Source organism: Vicugna pacos, chromosome 27 (assembly GCF_048564905.1).
Source record: "Vicugna pacos chromosome 27, VicPac4, whole genome shotgun sequence".
Classification (NCBI taxonomy): Eukaryota; Metazoa; Chordata; class Mammalia; order Artiodactyla; family Camelidae; genus Vicugna; species Vicugna pacos.
This window is the reverse complement of record NC_133013.1, coordinates 19703675-19717518: the sequence shown is the minus strand read 5'-3', so window position 1 is coordinate 19717518 and position 13844 is coordinate 19703675. Positions and strand designations below refer to the sequence as shown.

The 13844-nt window shown below is 45.5% G+C and overlaps 1 protein-coding gene across 16 annotated transcripts in view; it reads left to right on the top strand.

The window, feature by feature from the left end:
* The window catches only part of CPEB1 (cytoplasmic polyadenylation element binding protein 1), a 67255-nt gene that overhangs the window by 41778 nt on the left and 11633 nt on the right, over positions 1–13844 (top strand). For 14 of the 16 annotated variants that reach the window (XM_072950862.1, XM_072950859.1, XM_072950860.1 and 11 more), the window contains 2 exons: positions 601–789; positions 12731–12957. In XM_072950862.1, coding sequence (XP_072806963.1) covers positions 601–789; positions 12731–12957 — 416 coding nt within the window. Of the gene's footprint in view, positions 1–67; positions 234–367; positions 394–600; positions 790–12730; positions 12958–13844 lie in introns of those variants that run through there. The other 2 variants (XM_031691821.2, XM_015252479.3) reach the window with 2 other exon arrangements.

Sequence of the window (13844 nt, the reverse complement as noted above, 5' to 3'; positions counted from 1 at the left end):
GGGTTTGGGGGTGGAGAGCAGAGGGAGGGAAAGGGAGGGGCAGGAGGGCAGAGCTACACAAGCAGGCAGTCTGCTGCTTTGGCTTTGCTGTCAGCAGAGAGGACTTCAGTCGTGCCTGAGGGCCGCTTGGCCACCATTGCTGGAGACTGGAGGGCGCTGCCTCGCAACCCTGACTTACCGGCACTGCACCCGGACTGTTCCAAGTAGCTGTTGTGCTATCTTTTCCCTGGGAGGCAAGTCTCCTCCCTGTCGTCCCCTCCTGCTCCTCCCCCGTTCTGTGAGGGATGATGCCGCTCTCTATTGCACGGCTCAGCCGGCTGATGTCACTGGCAGCGGGAAGCATCAGCAGCCTGATCACATGCTGGCCCAGTCTGTAATGCAGACGGGATAGGGGTGTGTATGTGGGGAGGGGGGCTGGATGGCAACTGCTCTTGCTCTAACACCCCCAAAAGTGCAGAAGCAGCGGCTGCAGTATCCAGCCAGCTTGGATGTCTGGTCCTTGAGCCTGAGGAAACTATTATTAATAATATTTATTGTCGGTAATACTGGGCAAAACAGCCCTTAACTCTGGGGTTTCTGCTGTCCTCCTGTCCAAAACAGACTTCCAGGACTCTGAAGAAACAGTTACAAGCAGGATGCTTTTCCCCACCTCTGCGCAAGATTCTTCCCGTGGCCTCCCAGATGCAAATGACTTGTGCCTTGGCCTGCAGTCCCTCAGTCTCACAGGCTGGGACCGACCCTGGAGCACCCAGGACTCAGATTCCTCAGCCCAGAGCAGCACACACTCGGGTGAGTGCCAGAAGATGAGTTGGCTGGGGGAGGGTGTGCATGGGGTGGTGAGGGAAGATAGCCACAGCAACAGTTGTTCTTTTCCCCTTTGCATCTCCCCCCTCCCCATACAACATGGAGCTGTTTTGCAAAAGATGGAAATGCTGGCTGTGAGTGTGGCAGGACAGATGGTTGCTCGTAAAGGCAGACATGGCTTTTCCACTTACCCTGATAAATTCCCTGGAGTTGTTAGTCTGCACCTGAGGTGGCCCTGAAAAGGGTCCCCAGGGTGACAGTTTTATGCAGAAAAGATCCAGCTAACCCCCTAGTGCCCAGGCCTGTCTTGGAGATGATGAAGCAAAACACTTTTAGGCGGGGGAGGGGACTTAAGGGTCTGATTACTGGATGTCCAGATTCTGTTTCTCAGTGGCTTTTAAAACTCGGGAGCTATGTGTGATGAATGGGTGGCCCCTGAATCATGGCAAGGTAAGAATTTTAACCATAAATGAGGCTGGGTAGTACTGGGATATTGGAATTGGCTTAACATAAGGTTAAGAGCATTGATCCTGAAAAGGGGTAGGCAGGGTAAGCGGGTGGAGTAACTCTCAGCCATGGAGGCTTTTTTTTTTCTTTGTGTCAAGGGTAACCAAGTGGATGAAGGAAGAGCCACTCCCCTTTAGGATCCCTTGTCATCCTGGAAGGATTCAGTGGGGACAAATTGAAGGGGCTTCTAGGCAACCCCTTGAAATGTTTCTCCTCACACCTTCCCATTGACCATTTATTTCCCTCTTGTGGTTCAAGGAGGAGGGTTGGCCAGATACACATCTTGAAGTATTCAGGAAGAAATGTGAACTTAAGAAATACTATAGCTGTACTTAAAAATCTACGTATTTTGCCTTATGTAAATTGTACCTTAATAAAAAGAATATTGGCAACAGATACTTTAAAAAGATGGAAAGTCAGGGGTGGGGGCAGCCATTTGCTGTTGGTGCTGACAGTGGGATTCACTGAGCCTGCCACCCTTCCCTTGCCTCCCCTGCTCCAGAAACTGGCAGTCATGGCAGCAAGGTACTGTCTTGTTGATTTCTCTGGCCTCCACCCTATTTGGCGCAGGTCTTTTTTTAGAATGCTTTGCAGAGACTGGGGCTGTTGTGTCTGTTGGCATTTTAATGCCCAATTGTTTTGGTAAATCCCATTTGATTGAGGGCAGAAGGTGGATTTTTTAAATTTGGTTGCGGGTGGGAAAGAGCTTCACCCTAAGTAACTATGTCTGGGTTAAGGTAGAATTTCTTTGAAGTACTGGTCTTAAGCTGACTCAGGTTTTTCCAGAAAGGTTGATTACTGTCTTATTCCCCTGGGCAAGGAAGTGTGGTGTCACTGTTTGGTGTCCTGTGCCTGGAGATCTTGACTTGGGGGCCTTGGCAGTGTCTTTTATGTGGTACCCTGAAGCTTACCTGGGGCCTGTGAAGCTGACCTTGTCCTTCCCCTCAGTGCTTTATCTGAGCAAAAGACAGAGGAGCTCACACAGGAGACGGGCACCCGTCTGTGGTGGTCATTGTTGATCCACTGTCATTCACTGATACCATGTTGGGTGTGGCCCTTCTTTGGCTCTGGTTTCTCTTAGCTACAGGGGTCCTTCCGAAATATATTATAACACATAGAAATGCAGGAGTCCACCTTGAGACTTGGAGAGGTTGGCCTGAAAGTCATTCTGAAATTAGGCTGTGAAAATTAGCTTGGGTCGAGCCATAATTTCCTTTGCTTCCCTATCATCTGAGAGTCCTGTGCTTGTAGCTGTTTGTCTCCTAAGTAAAAATGGATTTACTTCTCCACCTTCCATCTCAAGCACTTTAGTGATAAATATTACATGATCCTGTGGATCAGGGAGGGCCTGTAGTCTGTGGTCCTAGTGTTCATAGGGACCCAGAGAGTTGCCCCAGTGATATGATTTGGCCATGGGCAGGGCTAGTGTGGGTATGTCTTCCTTTCCGAGGACAGAGGACACACCCATCCCTAATCCCTGTGATACCCTCGGATTTTGGAGCTGTGGTGATTGTCATCTCTCTTTCTCTGAGCCTTCGTGGAAAGCCCACATGAGGGTACCGCCTCCTGGAGTAGGATGCAGCCTTCCCACCAGCCAGCTGCACCCTTGCCAGCAATGCGGGAACATGCAGCCCACATTCCAGTGCCTACACTGCCTTCCCATCTGAAGACCAGCTAGTTCAGTTTCTTTAGGGAGGGAGGAGGTATTTAACAGCTCTGGACAGTCCGAGAAGTCATCCTGGCAGACAGCCTGTTACCTTGCTGTGTCTGCGTGGAGCACATGGTGCAAGCTTCTTCCTTGGGCTCTGGTTGGTGATGTACTGCCCCATGTGCCTGTGGGTTCATGTCTAACCATTTCCTACAACTTTTAAGTTTTGAGCAACATGGGGATGGGGAGGAGGCAAGATTGGAGATAGCAGGGCTCTTGCCTGAAAAGTGTTGGCTAGCTTCATTCAGCAAACATTGAGCACTGTGTTAGGCACTGAAAGTACATTGACAAATAAAATTGTTGCCCTTAAAAATCCCCTTGACTATCAAGGCAAAACAGATAAGAAGGTATACCAAATGCAGCAGGATAGTTGCTGTGATTGGGGCCTTCCATTTTCCCCCCTAAGGATTTTTTGCACTGGGGCAACCTTTTCATTGGATTCTCAGCGTGAGACTGGTACGTAGGGACCTTTCTCCAGTGGAAAGGGTCCTTCTGCTGTGGGGATTTCATTGGCCTTGGAGGCCTGCAGGAAGACCCTGTTTCTGAGAGTTGTTCCTGTAAGGCTGGCGTTGGTGTGGATGTAGTATTCTGGGGTCCCTCCCTTCACTGTGCCTGCCCCTGAGGCTTCACCTCATGCTAGGAAGGAAGTCTTCCTTCCCATAAGGGCAAGATGAATGTTAGAAGTGACCATGATGGCATATGTCCAGGGTTATCTTTGTTGTCCTTGCAGTGTCCCAAGTCCTGTAATGGAGCAAGAGGGCTATGAAAGCCATCCTCAATATCCTGGGATGAGGGAGAAGGTTACTAATAATCACCATTTAGCAACTACTTCCTGTGCTAAGTATGTCATATGATTTTAATGCCTGCACAGTCCTGTGAAATGGATATTACTATTGTTCCTATCTGAAAGACGAGGGAATAATGCTCACGGGGGTCATCAAATGCCAAAAGTGACACAACTACCAGAATTTGAACCCAGATCTCTTTGGTTCCAAACCTCTTATGCTTTCTATTACCTTTGTGTTCCTGTGGGCAGAACCCTAACATTCTGGGCAAGAGTATTTATGTTAAGGTATCTCTGATACAACTCCAGGGCTGTTCAGCCAGAGGGTGATCTTGCTGAGGTCCCCCAAAGCCAGGGCACTGGACAGACAGTCCCGACTCCCTCTTTACCCTGAGTCTCAGCTCATCATCCGTGCCATCCGACGGGTTTGTCTTCCTGGCTTCCCCCTGGTGACACTTCTGCATGCAGCATTACTCAGCAGGAAGTGGGGTAACTGAGAATCTACTTTGGGAGACCTGGAAACAAGGACTCCTAATGAATGCCTTGTACAGAGCCCAGTGGGCAGACCAAATGCTCAGTCTAAGGATGCCAGAGGACATGTCCTGTTTCCTCCCACTCTCCTTTGGAAGTCCCTTTGGGATTAACCTGTTCACCCTCTCTGGTTTCTGCACTAACTACTGACCAGTGAATGGCATGCTCCGTGTGCCTTGCACTTGCAGGCTCCCCACAGGTCTGCAGGCTGAATCAGCCTGGAATGAGAGAGGAGGGTCTTCAGCATTTTGCTCCTGCTGCTGCTCTGCTTCCAAACAGCCTTTCTGCGGCAGCATTCAGAATAGGGGAGAGTTCCTCCTCTGTAGAACATGAACTTCCTGGGCCTAGCCAGGTTCTCCTGCAAATCTGCCTCGATTGTCCAACTCTGCACTAATGTATTCCCAGTGTGTAGCACAGTTCCTGGCTCCTGTTTTTTTTTTTTAAATAAGTGTTTATTGGATGAATGATAACTGTTGAGTTAATTCCAGATAATTTTGAACTATACAGTTCAGATAAGGTCTCTCCCACCTTTCTGTCTCCTACTTGCGCTGATGGTCTGGACGGACAGATTCTTAAGATCAGTATTGCTGAGCCCCATAGCTTTTAGGACATGATGATGCCTTTACTGAAAGTTTTTGTCATACACTGGAGCATGAATTCTGTCATGGAGTCAGGTAGTCTACTGAGGAATAGCTTTTAGTGTAGGGAGGAGGGAGGTCCTGTGAAGCAGTGTGACAATGGGGTACCTCGTAGGTGAGAAAGAAGTTGAGGTGGTTGGGTGCAGAGGCAGAGTGTGTGCTGACCTTACATGGAACTTGGGTATGTCGTTTCTTCAGGTAATGAAACTTGTCCAAAGATCGAGACTGGGGAGAAAGGCTGTGTTGGGTACCACCTTGGACCTGTGGGATGCAGAGTTGGTAGAGGGAGTTCAGACTCACAAGATCACCACCTGAGTTGGGGTGTGGTGTAGAGTTGCAGGGTTGAAGTCTTAGGGAAAGCATTCTGTTCATACCTGGAATGAGTGCTGCCCTCCCTCTTCCTCCTCCTATGCCTGCAGATAGATTTTGAGCAGGCAACCTAGAACCAAGGGTTGGAAATAGGGAAGACGGGTTCCAGGTGTGCAGCCTTGTATCTCAGGCTAAAAATAATGGCTCCTGGTCTGGGTTTTTCCCACGACCACTCCTGTTAGACAGCCGGCATCTGGCTATGATGTCTTGGGCCTGGTCTCCCCCTGAGCTGAGCTCAAGCTCAGTGTCTTGCAGTGCAGGCATCCAGTGCCAAGCTCCAGCTGCCATTGCTGCCGCCGCCATCAGACCCGGGCTGCCTTTGTACTCCTGGGGAAGGCTTCAGAAAATTCGAACAGTGACTCAGCTGTAAAACCCACAGGAGCTGGCACAGAAGGGTGGAAGTGGAGAAAGTTAACAATCAGTCTAAAAATATTATTGCTGATTTGGTCTCTTGTACCCTCTGAGGTAGCACTAATGAGCTGGAACCCTCTGCCAGGTCCTCTCCTCCCCGTGACTTCCCTTAGAGCTGTTGGTAGCTGATGCGGATTCTTGCCAGCATGTGAGTGGGAATGGGTGCCTCTGCTCCCAGGAAGAGCACACTGTTTTTCTTAGTGACTTTTGGAAGATAAGGATTTGCCATTCATTTGGCCACCAGGGCTGTACCCTGTAAACCTCAGGCTTTCTATGATCCCTGAGTTGTAGAGGATCTATCAGGATACAAGCAGAGCAGAGGTCAGGGCCTTGGCCACCACTGAAAAGTGACTATGAGGCTTCTCTCCCACACTGCCCAGCCCCGTAGGCCATCTAGGTTATTAATTCCTGACATCTGACCGTGATGAAGTTTTGTGCTGTATGATGTGGCATGGAGTTTGAGATCAGTCACATAAGGGACCCTTCACTTCCACTGAACTTTAGGTTATATGGCTTGAAGAAAATGCCTTTCCAAACAGATATACTTCCTACTTCAAGTTAGGAAGAAGGGATTGCTCCTTCTGTCCTGATTCCCAGCTGGTGGGAATCAATGCTGCTTACTCAGCAACCTTGCAATGGGGGAATTATAGTCTCATGGACTGAGCTAGGAGCAAGACAGGTTCCAGCTCTTGAAATGAGGTCCCACCTTCTCTGGAAGCCCAGTGTCTGTGCTGCTTTCCTCACTTTGATTTGTAGGTACTCAAAGAACTACCTGGCCAGGTCCTTGGTGACGTTGGGTTATAGAGGGACAGTTAGGTCACTGTAGGGCATCTGACCATCTGAGTGACCATTTCCAGAAACTTGGCTCCTTCTGTGAGTTAAGGAAAATATAAAACCACTCAAAAAAAACTGTAAGCTTCTTGATAATAATTTTCTTGTCTTCCCTGTATCTTCTATCAAACGCTTGTATTCTTGGCTCCTTCCAATTTGATATTTGCAGGAAACTGATGCATGGAGATGCTGACGTGACTCAGGTCTGTTAATTCTGGTACAGCCCGATCTTAACATCTATGCCTGATGCCATTGCCCCTTTCTGGGCCGTCAGTCCAAGCCATTTCCTCTGTTTTCCTATGTGGTTGGTATAGTGTTCAGTTGGTGCTCTTCCCTGCTCCGTGTACTTCAATGTAGATGTGTATTTCAATGGTTATGAGGAGCCCAACAGATTCTGGGGAGGATTGGTCAGGGGAAGGTGACTCTCTTCACCTTGTATCTATATATATTTAGTTGTCTTTGAAGAAAGTATTTGAAACTAGTGGAAGGGGTATTGCCACAAATTTGATGTGAAGTAACTGTACTATCAACTTCTGTTTTGGTGATAAGCTGGGTCAGGGTGAACTAAGGTGTTTTTTCTTGTAATTCTGAATTGCATCTGAGCAGCATTGTGTTCTTAAATTGAATAACCTTGATAGAAAGGGTATAGCCCCAATGAGCATACTGACTCCTAAAGATATGATAGTCCCTTTCTTTCAGTACTGTTCAGCAAGCATTGATCACCTGCTTTCCTCCAGGTGTTGAACTAATTACTCCTGGAGTGGGGTGGTAAGAATGGTTGATGTGCATGATTGAGAAGGCAGAACTCTGTATACATGTGTGCCTGCAAATATCTATCCAAATGTTTTTGAGGCTTTTAAAAGCTTATTTAAGTGGAGGGAGGGTATAGCTCAGTGGTAGAGTGTGTGCTTAACATGCACAAGGTCCTAGGTTCAATTCTCAGTACCTCCATTAAAAATAATAAATAAATAAATAAATAAATAAATAAATAAATAAATAAATAGTTAATTACCTCCTCCCCCACAAAAGAAACGAAAATGAAAACCACGTCACGTTAAAACATAATAAAAAAAAACTTCTTTAAAAGATTATTTCTTTTATAAGCAGAGATTCCAAAGGTACTCAGTTACCGTCTTTCCCCTTGGGGATTCTAGTCTTTATTAGTTGTGCTTGATTTCCCCTTTTCTGATCAGATCAGTTGTCTTGAAAAAGGCGAAGGAAGTCAAATGGGAATTGACTAGTTTTCCTTTCGGTCATTAAAAAAATTTTTTGTAAATAATTTCAGATTTACAGAAGTTATAAATATAAAATAAAAATTATACAAAGAATGTTTGTATTCCCTTTCTCCAGATTCTCCTGTTGTTTGACCTTTACCTCATTTGCTTTATCATTTGCCCATTCTTTCTCTATATATGCATGTATATATAATTTCTGAACCAGTAAGAATAGAGATGTTCTTACATACATCCATATACAGCAAAAGTTATGAACTTCAGTCAACTTAAAATTGAAATAATATTCTCGTTAAACTACTGTTCATAGTCCAGTTTTGTCCAGCGACTCAGTAGTGTTCTTAACAGCATTTTCTCTTCCTTGTTTCTTAGCATGTATCTGCCCCAAGCAGTACACTTGAGCTCTCTTTGTTTTTGCTCAGTAATGAGCTTACAGAGTTCTTGTCCTGAGTGTTTTTCGGTGGGTGTTCAGCTTGTTTCTGGCCATCAGTTTTCCTGAAACTTATCACAATCCAAGCCAATCTTTTTTATATATTCTTTATTTGTTCCTGGTTAGGTCTCTTTTCCTCTTTCCTTTCCCCCAACACCCCCTCCCTACCACGGGGGGTGTTTTAGAGATCAAATTCTTTGGGAAATGTCCTATATAGCTACCTTGCTTCTTTTTTCCTCCTGGGTATTAGCTGCCATTGTGCTGTAAGACCTATATTTAAATAACCTACAGTTTTTTTTAAGTCAAGGGAAATAATTACATATGAAAGGTTTTTTAGGTGTGGTAAGGGGAACTGATTAGAAGCTTGAAGTAGCAAGCCTCGGGTTTTTCTAGATTAGTGCTTCTCAAACTTTAATGTGCACACACGTCTCTTGGGGATCTTGTTAAAATGCAGGTTCTGATTCAGTAGGTCTGGAGTCAGGCCCAAGATACATTTTTAATGAATTCCTGCAGTGGCAAGGTCCTAGAGAAACTTTAAGACCTGGGTGATTTAGATCCTAAGGTACTGACTTCTGGAATCTGAGCTAGCTTGAGTACTTGGTGGTCTTAAAAGAATTTGAGAATAAGAGAGGTGTCAAGAATATGAAGACAAAAAGATGTAAAGTCCTCATTGAAAAAAAAAAGTAACTAATGAATGTTGCATTACAGAAGATAAAGCAACCTTTAATGGAAAAGAATATGAAAACGAATATATGTATATGTATGCATGACTGGGACATTGTTCTGTACACCAGAAACTGACACATTGTAACTCACTATAGTTCAGTTTTTAAAAAGGAAGAGAAAAAAAAGAAGATAAAGCTTGGAATCAGAAAGAATTGGGTTCTACTCTATCCCTCACTAGCTGATAAACACACTACAAACGCTTGCCCTTTGAGCCTTGGTTTCCTTTTGTTGAGACGGGGTAATAATACCCACTTCTTAAGATTTATTGAAGTTTACCTAAAGTGTGCCTAACAGTAACTGGCATATATTAGATGTGCAGTAAATGGAAGCTGCTGTTAGTGAGTGGTAGGAGTTTGACTGAACCTGGTCCAGATTGTAGAACAGATGATTAGCTGTGAACTCGGAGCACTTAAGGAAGTGGAGTTTGTTGGTGGCTATTGTGGGTTGTCATGCCACTTTCTTTTTAGACAGGTTTATTAGAGTAGAGGAGTGTTACAGACAGAATTTCAGTGTTACAGACAGACACAGGAATTTGACAAAGCCTCAAGATATCTTTGTGGGCATGGCAAAAAAAAGATTGTAGGTTTAGTTGAGGTAGATGGATTTGTGGCTGTTGGAACAGATATATTAACACAGTAGTGAACATAGATTGAGGTGAATGAGAAGAGTGATCTACACAGGCACCCTCCTGTATTTGACTCCTTCAAATACTTTTTTTTTAACCTTGGGTGAAGACATAGTTAGGATTTATCATCCTTGATGCCCCCAGACAGGAACCCCTTGGGCCAGCTGTCATACAGCTTGAGCATTTTCCTGCATCCTGCTTTATGCTGTTTCCCTTGACAACTCTTGGAGCGCTCTACTGTGCTGCCCTTTCTAGGATCAACAAACGTCCTTTATCTTATTTGTCCCTGGTGAGTGCCCCCTCCAACTTCTGCCTCCACTGAAGGGTTTTTCTTCAGGATGCTGTTTTGTCAGATGGAGGCTGCATGTTCTCCCAAGCCTTATCTACCTCTGGGTCATTCATTTTGTTCTTCCTTAACAATTTTCAAGTCTTTTCCCTTTTCTGAGGATTTCAATATCTGTGTTTTGTTTGTTTTAACCCAAGGCCCACTTGTCACTGTGGGTACCTTGAATGCCCATATGGATGACCTGTCTGGTGTTGTAGACTGCACACAGTCCACCTCAGCCACCTCTGGGTGCACACCCTGGACCATGCAGTCCTCGCACACACTGTCTGCCCTCCTCCTCCGTCCTGTCTGCCCCTTCAGTCCTCTGGTAGCTGTCAGCACATGGCCACTGCTCATCTTCCACTCGCTTCGAGTCTATTGACTCCCTTCTGTCTTTCACTTTAATACATGACCTGTTTTCATCTCCTCTTTCGCTGGTACCATCAACTCTGTCGACTTACTTCCTTCTTCGCACCCTCTTTGGAACAAACCCACAGCCCTGTATGGATCCAGTGCCTATCCTGGTTCCTGACACTGCTGAAGAGAGTCACCCAAGTCTGAGAATACTGTCTCTCAGCTGGGCTCTGGGTACCAGTGCAGTCTTCCCTTGTTGCCCTGGTCAGCCTCCTTGGCTGGCCCCACAGCAGCTGTCCATTGTCTCCCACTTACCTTCACGATAAAATCTAAACACCCTGACTTGGTTTTCAGAGGTCTTTATGATTTGGTTGTTACTTCATCATTCACCACCCTAAACATTTTTGTGTAAAATGTGAAGAAAGATGAGGCCCTCTAGGGCAGTGGTACCACTTTTAAGACTAATACATATGATCTGTTAGTTTTCACAGTGCTTCTTTTTGCCACATTTTGTAGCACCCGGAGGAGGAGCCTGGAATAAATCTTCACACCTCCTGCTCTCTCAGGGCGTGAGTTCCAGGGGCTTTGACTTTGTGTCTCATTGAGGCAGGGGTTTGTCAGGAATATCTGAGAAATTTTTCAGGGATTATTTCCTACGGGTGTCAGAATTCAAGCATTGAGAGACACTTAGTTTTGGCATAAGTTAAGTGCTTGTGCTTAGGGAAACTGCTTTGAAAGACCTAGTTAAAAGAATGTTTCCTTAAAAAATAAAGTAAAAAACTAAGTAATAAAACTTGCTGAATATGGTACAACATCCACCTCCTCAACACACATACTCATTAGACTGGCTAGAATTGAAAAGATCTGCTATATTGAGTGTTGGCCAGCACACGTGGAGGAACTGAAACTCATCAGTGCTGGTGGGAATATAAAATGGTACATCTACTTGGGAGAACAGGATAGTTTCTTTAAAAATTAAGGGCAAATAAACACAGTAAAATAAATAATCACATCCACACCATCCCCTGCATTCAAAAAAAGAAAAAAAGAGTTCAGAGCACCCCTACCTTATCTTGATCTGAGAGGGACGTCATTGGCCAAAGGAGAGTGGGCTGGTCTGATCTTGCACGTAAGCTGTGTCATGAATGGCACACCTGAAAACAGGCTTTCACTTTGATTTCATGCTTGGAGAGGTTTATTCCTGCCTCCTGAGACTCACCACAGCCCTAGCCAGACATGCAGACTGAGTTGGACCCTGAGAGGAAACCAGCTCTGGTGACCTATGTTCCACTCAGTTACTAGTGAGTAATTGTGATGTGTAGCCAGTCACAGCCACCGTTTATTGAGCACTTTCACACATGAACACATTATTTTGATTTTATCTCTCAGCCCTTTTGAGGTGGGTGTTTTCCCCTTTCTGCAGATGGAAAAAAAAATCAGATTAATAAGGCTTCTTACCTAGCCTTGGCGCTACCGTAGCTCCGTGGTCAAAGCCCTCTTACACCGCTTCCTCATGGATAAAAGGGTGTTTGCTTTGCTTTGAATTCCTTATTTTCCCAAGGCTAATGTGGTAAAATGCTGCTCTTTTCTGCTGTCCACTTTACCTCCCTTATCTTTCCTGGCCTCTGCTTCACTCCTTTTTGATGTTTAATATTTAAATATTTATTGTGTGCTGGGCAGTGCTATGCTGAGCACTTTCTTTCTGCTGTCTTAGTTACTGAACCCTCCTGACCGTGTTATGAAGTAGTTGGTATTCCATTCAAGAAGCCGTGAGAAAATGGAAACTGAAGAAAGCTTCCCTGAGCACACAGCCATGTAAAGGTGGTGTCAGACCCAGGGTTTCATCCCAAGTTTGTCTTAAGCCAGAGCAGGTTTAACCACAACGTCATTCTGCTTCCATCCTAAATGTTAGGATCCTAAAGTCCAGGGATGCAAAGAAAAGAATCTGAATTTGCTTGACTTATAGACTTCTAGGAGTGGCGTGAGATTCTGTATTTTAGCTACCTAGTGCTAGAAAGGTGGGAGTTCTAACAAACCTGTTGACAGTCAGTAAGAGGGAGTAAGTTTGGGCTTCCTAATTGTGCTGAAGACATCTCCTATGGCAACACGGGCATGTGTTTTCAGACATTAATAGCAGCTGTGACCAGGGTGGCAGAGTTTCCCAAATGCACTGACCCTTAAGCCTGGGTAGCAGAGAGCAGGAGTTTTGCTGCTACTGGTAGAACTCTGGTCTTCAGAAAGCCATCCTGTACCTGCTTCTAATGGGCCCTGGGTGGTCAGTATCAGTACTGGATGTGTACCTGCTTATTATACTTTTAACTGTGGTTCTGTTATGCTTTCAGTGGTCATGCTTTGGTGTATTTTGTTGGGTGGCTTTGGGCAAAAAGGGAAGGGCTCTTGGCTGGAAAGATAACCAAGAGGTCATGAGACTTGCTTTTTTTCCCCCTCTTCCTAGTACTGAGTATGCTCCACAACCCACTGGGCAATGTCCTGGGGAAGCCTCCCTTGAGCTTCCTGCCTCTGGACCCCCTTGGATCTGACTTGGTGGACAAGTTTCCAGCACCCTCAGTTAGAGGATCCCGCCTGGACACCCGGCCCATCTTGGACTCCCGTTCTAGCAGCCCCTCTGACTCAGACACCAGTGGCTTCAGCTCTGGATCAGATCATCTCTCAGATTTGATTGTATGTGACTTATTGGGGAATTGGGGGTGGGGAGGGCAAGCGAGCTTGAGGTGGGATGCACATCCACTAGAATGCTGGGAGGGGTGGAGGCCGTTGTGGACACGTATAGAACTTTCCATCCTCAACAGAGTGGAGGATGCCTTGTATACCCGTTCAACATTACATTTCAGGACCTGACCTGAGGACTATTTATGGGTTACTCCAAGAGCTGCTGGGAACCGGTTAATTTCAAAAGTAAATGCGAGTCCTGGCAGTGTTCTGTTTCTTGACTTACATGGGTGTTTTCTTTAGCCTTTAAACAATACCATTTATATACCTTTACATGTGATATCTCAAAATTTCTAAGTGATGATTTTATAAATCACATGTTAGTAATCAGCAGGGCTAGGATTTTAATCCAGATCTGACTGACTCTAGCTCCTACATTCTTTTCACTGACCCATACCAGCTCTGAGGCCATGATGAATCTATAAAATACTGCCTCAGAGTTAATTTATGCATCTCTTTCTCCGTATCTACAGTCATGCATGATGTGTGTGGCACTTATGCTAAATGCAGTTGGCAAATGGATTAGAATAGATGAGGAATGGGGGTAGTAGGAGGAAATACATAGAGATGGCAGTGAGAATAATCCTAAACTAAAATACAGTTTCAGATGGCTTCTGAGCCTGAGCTGACTGTTGAGTGAGTAGAATGGCTTATTTTCCTGCCCTCTTCTCTTCCACGTCCAAGACTGGCAACATTGGTTGCTGCCGTGTCCCATTCATAGCATGACCTCTTAGGACTCACCTTGCTTCCCCTCAACCTGTCCTGAAATATGAAAGCTGGCATTGGTGTCCCCACTACGCACTGGTTTTGTGTTCAGACTTCAGGCTGTGTTTCCAAGA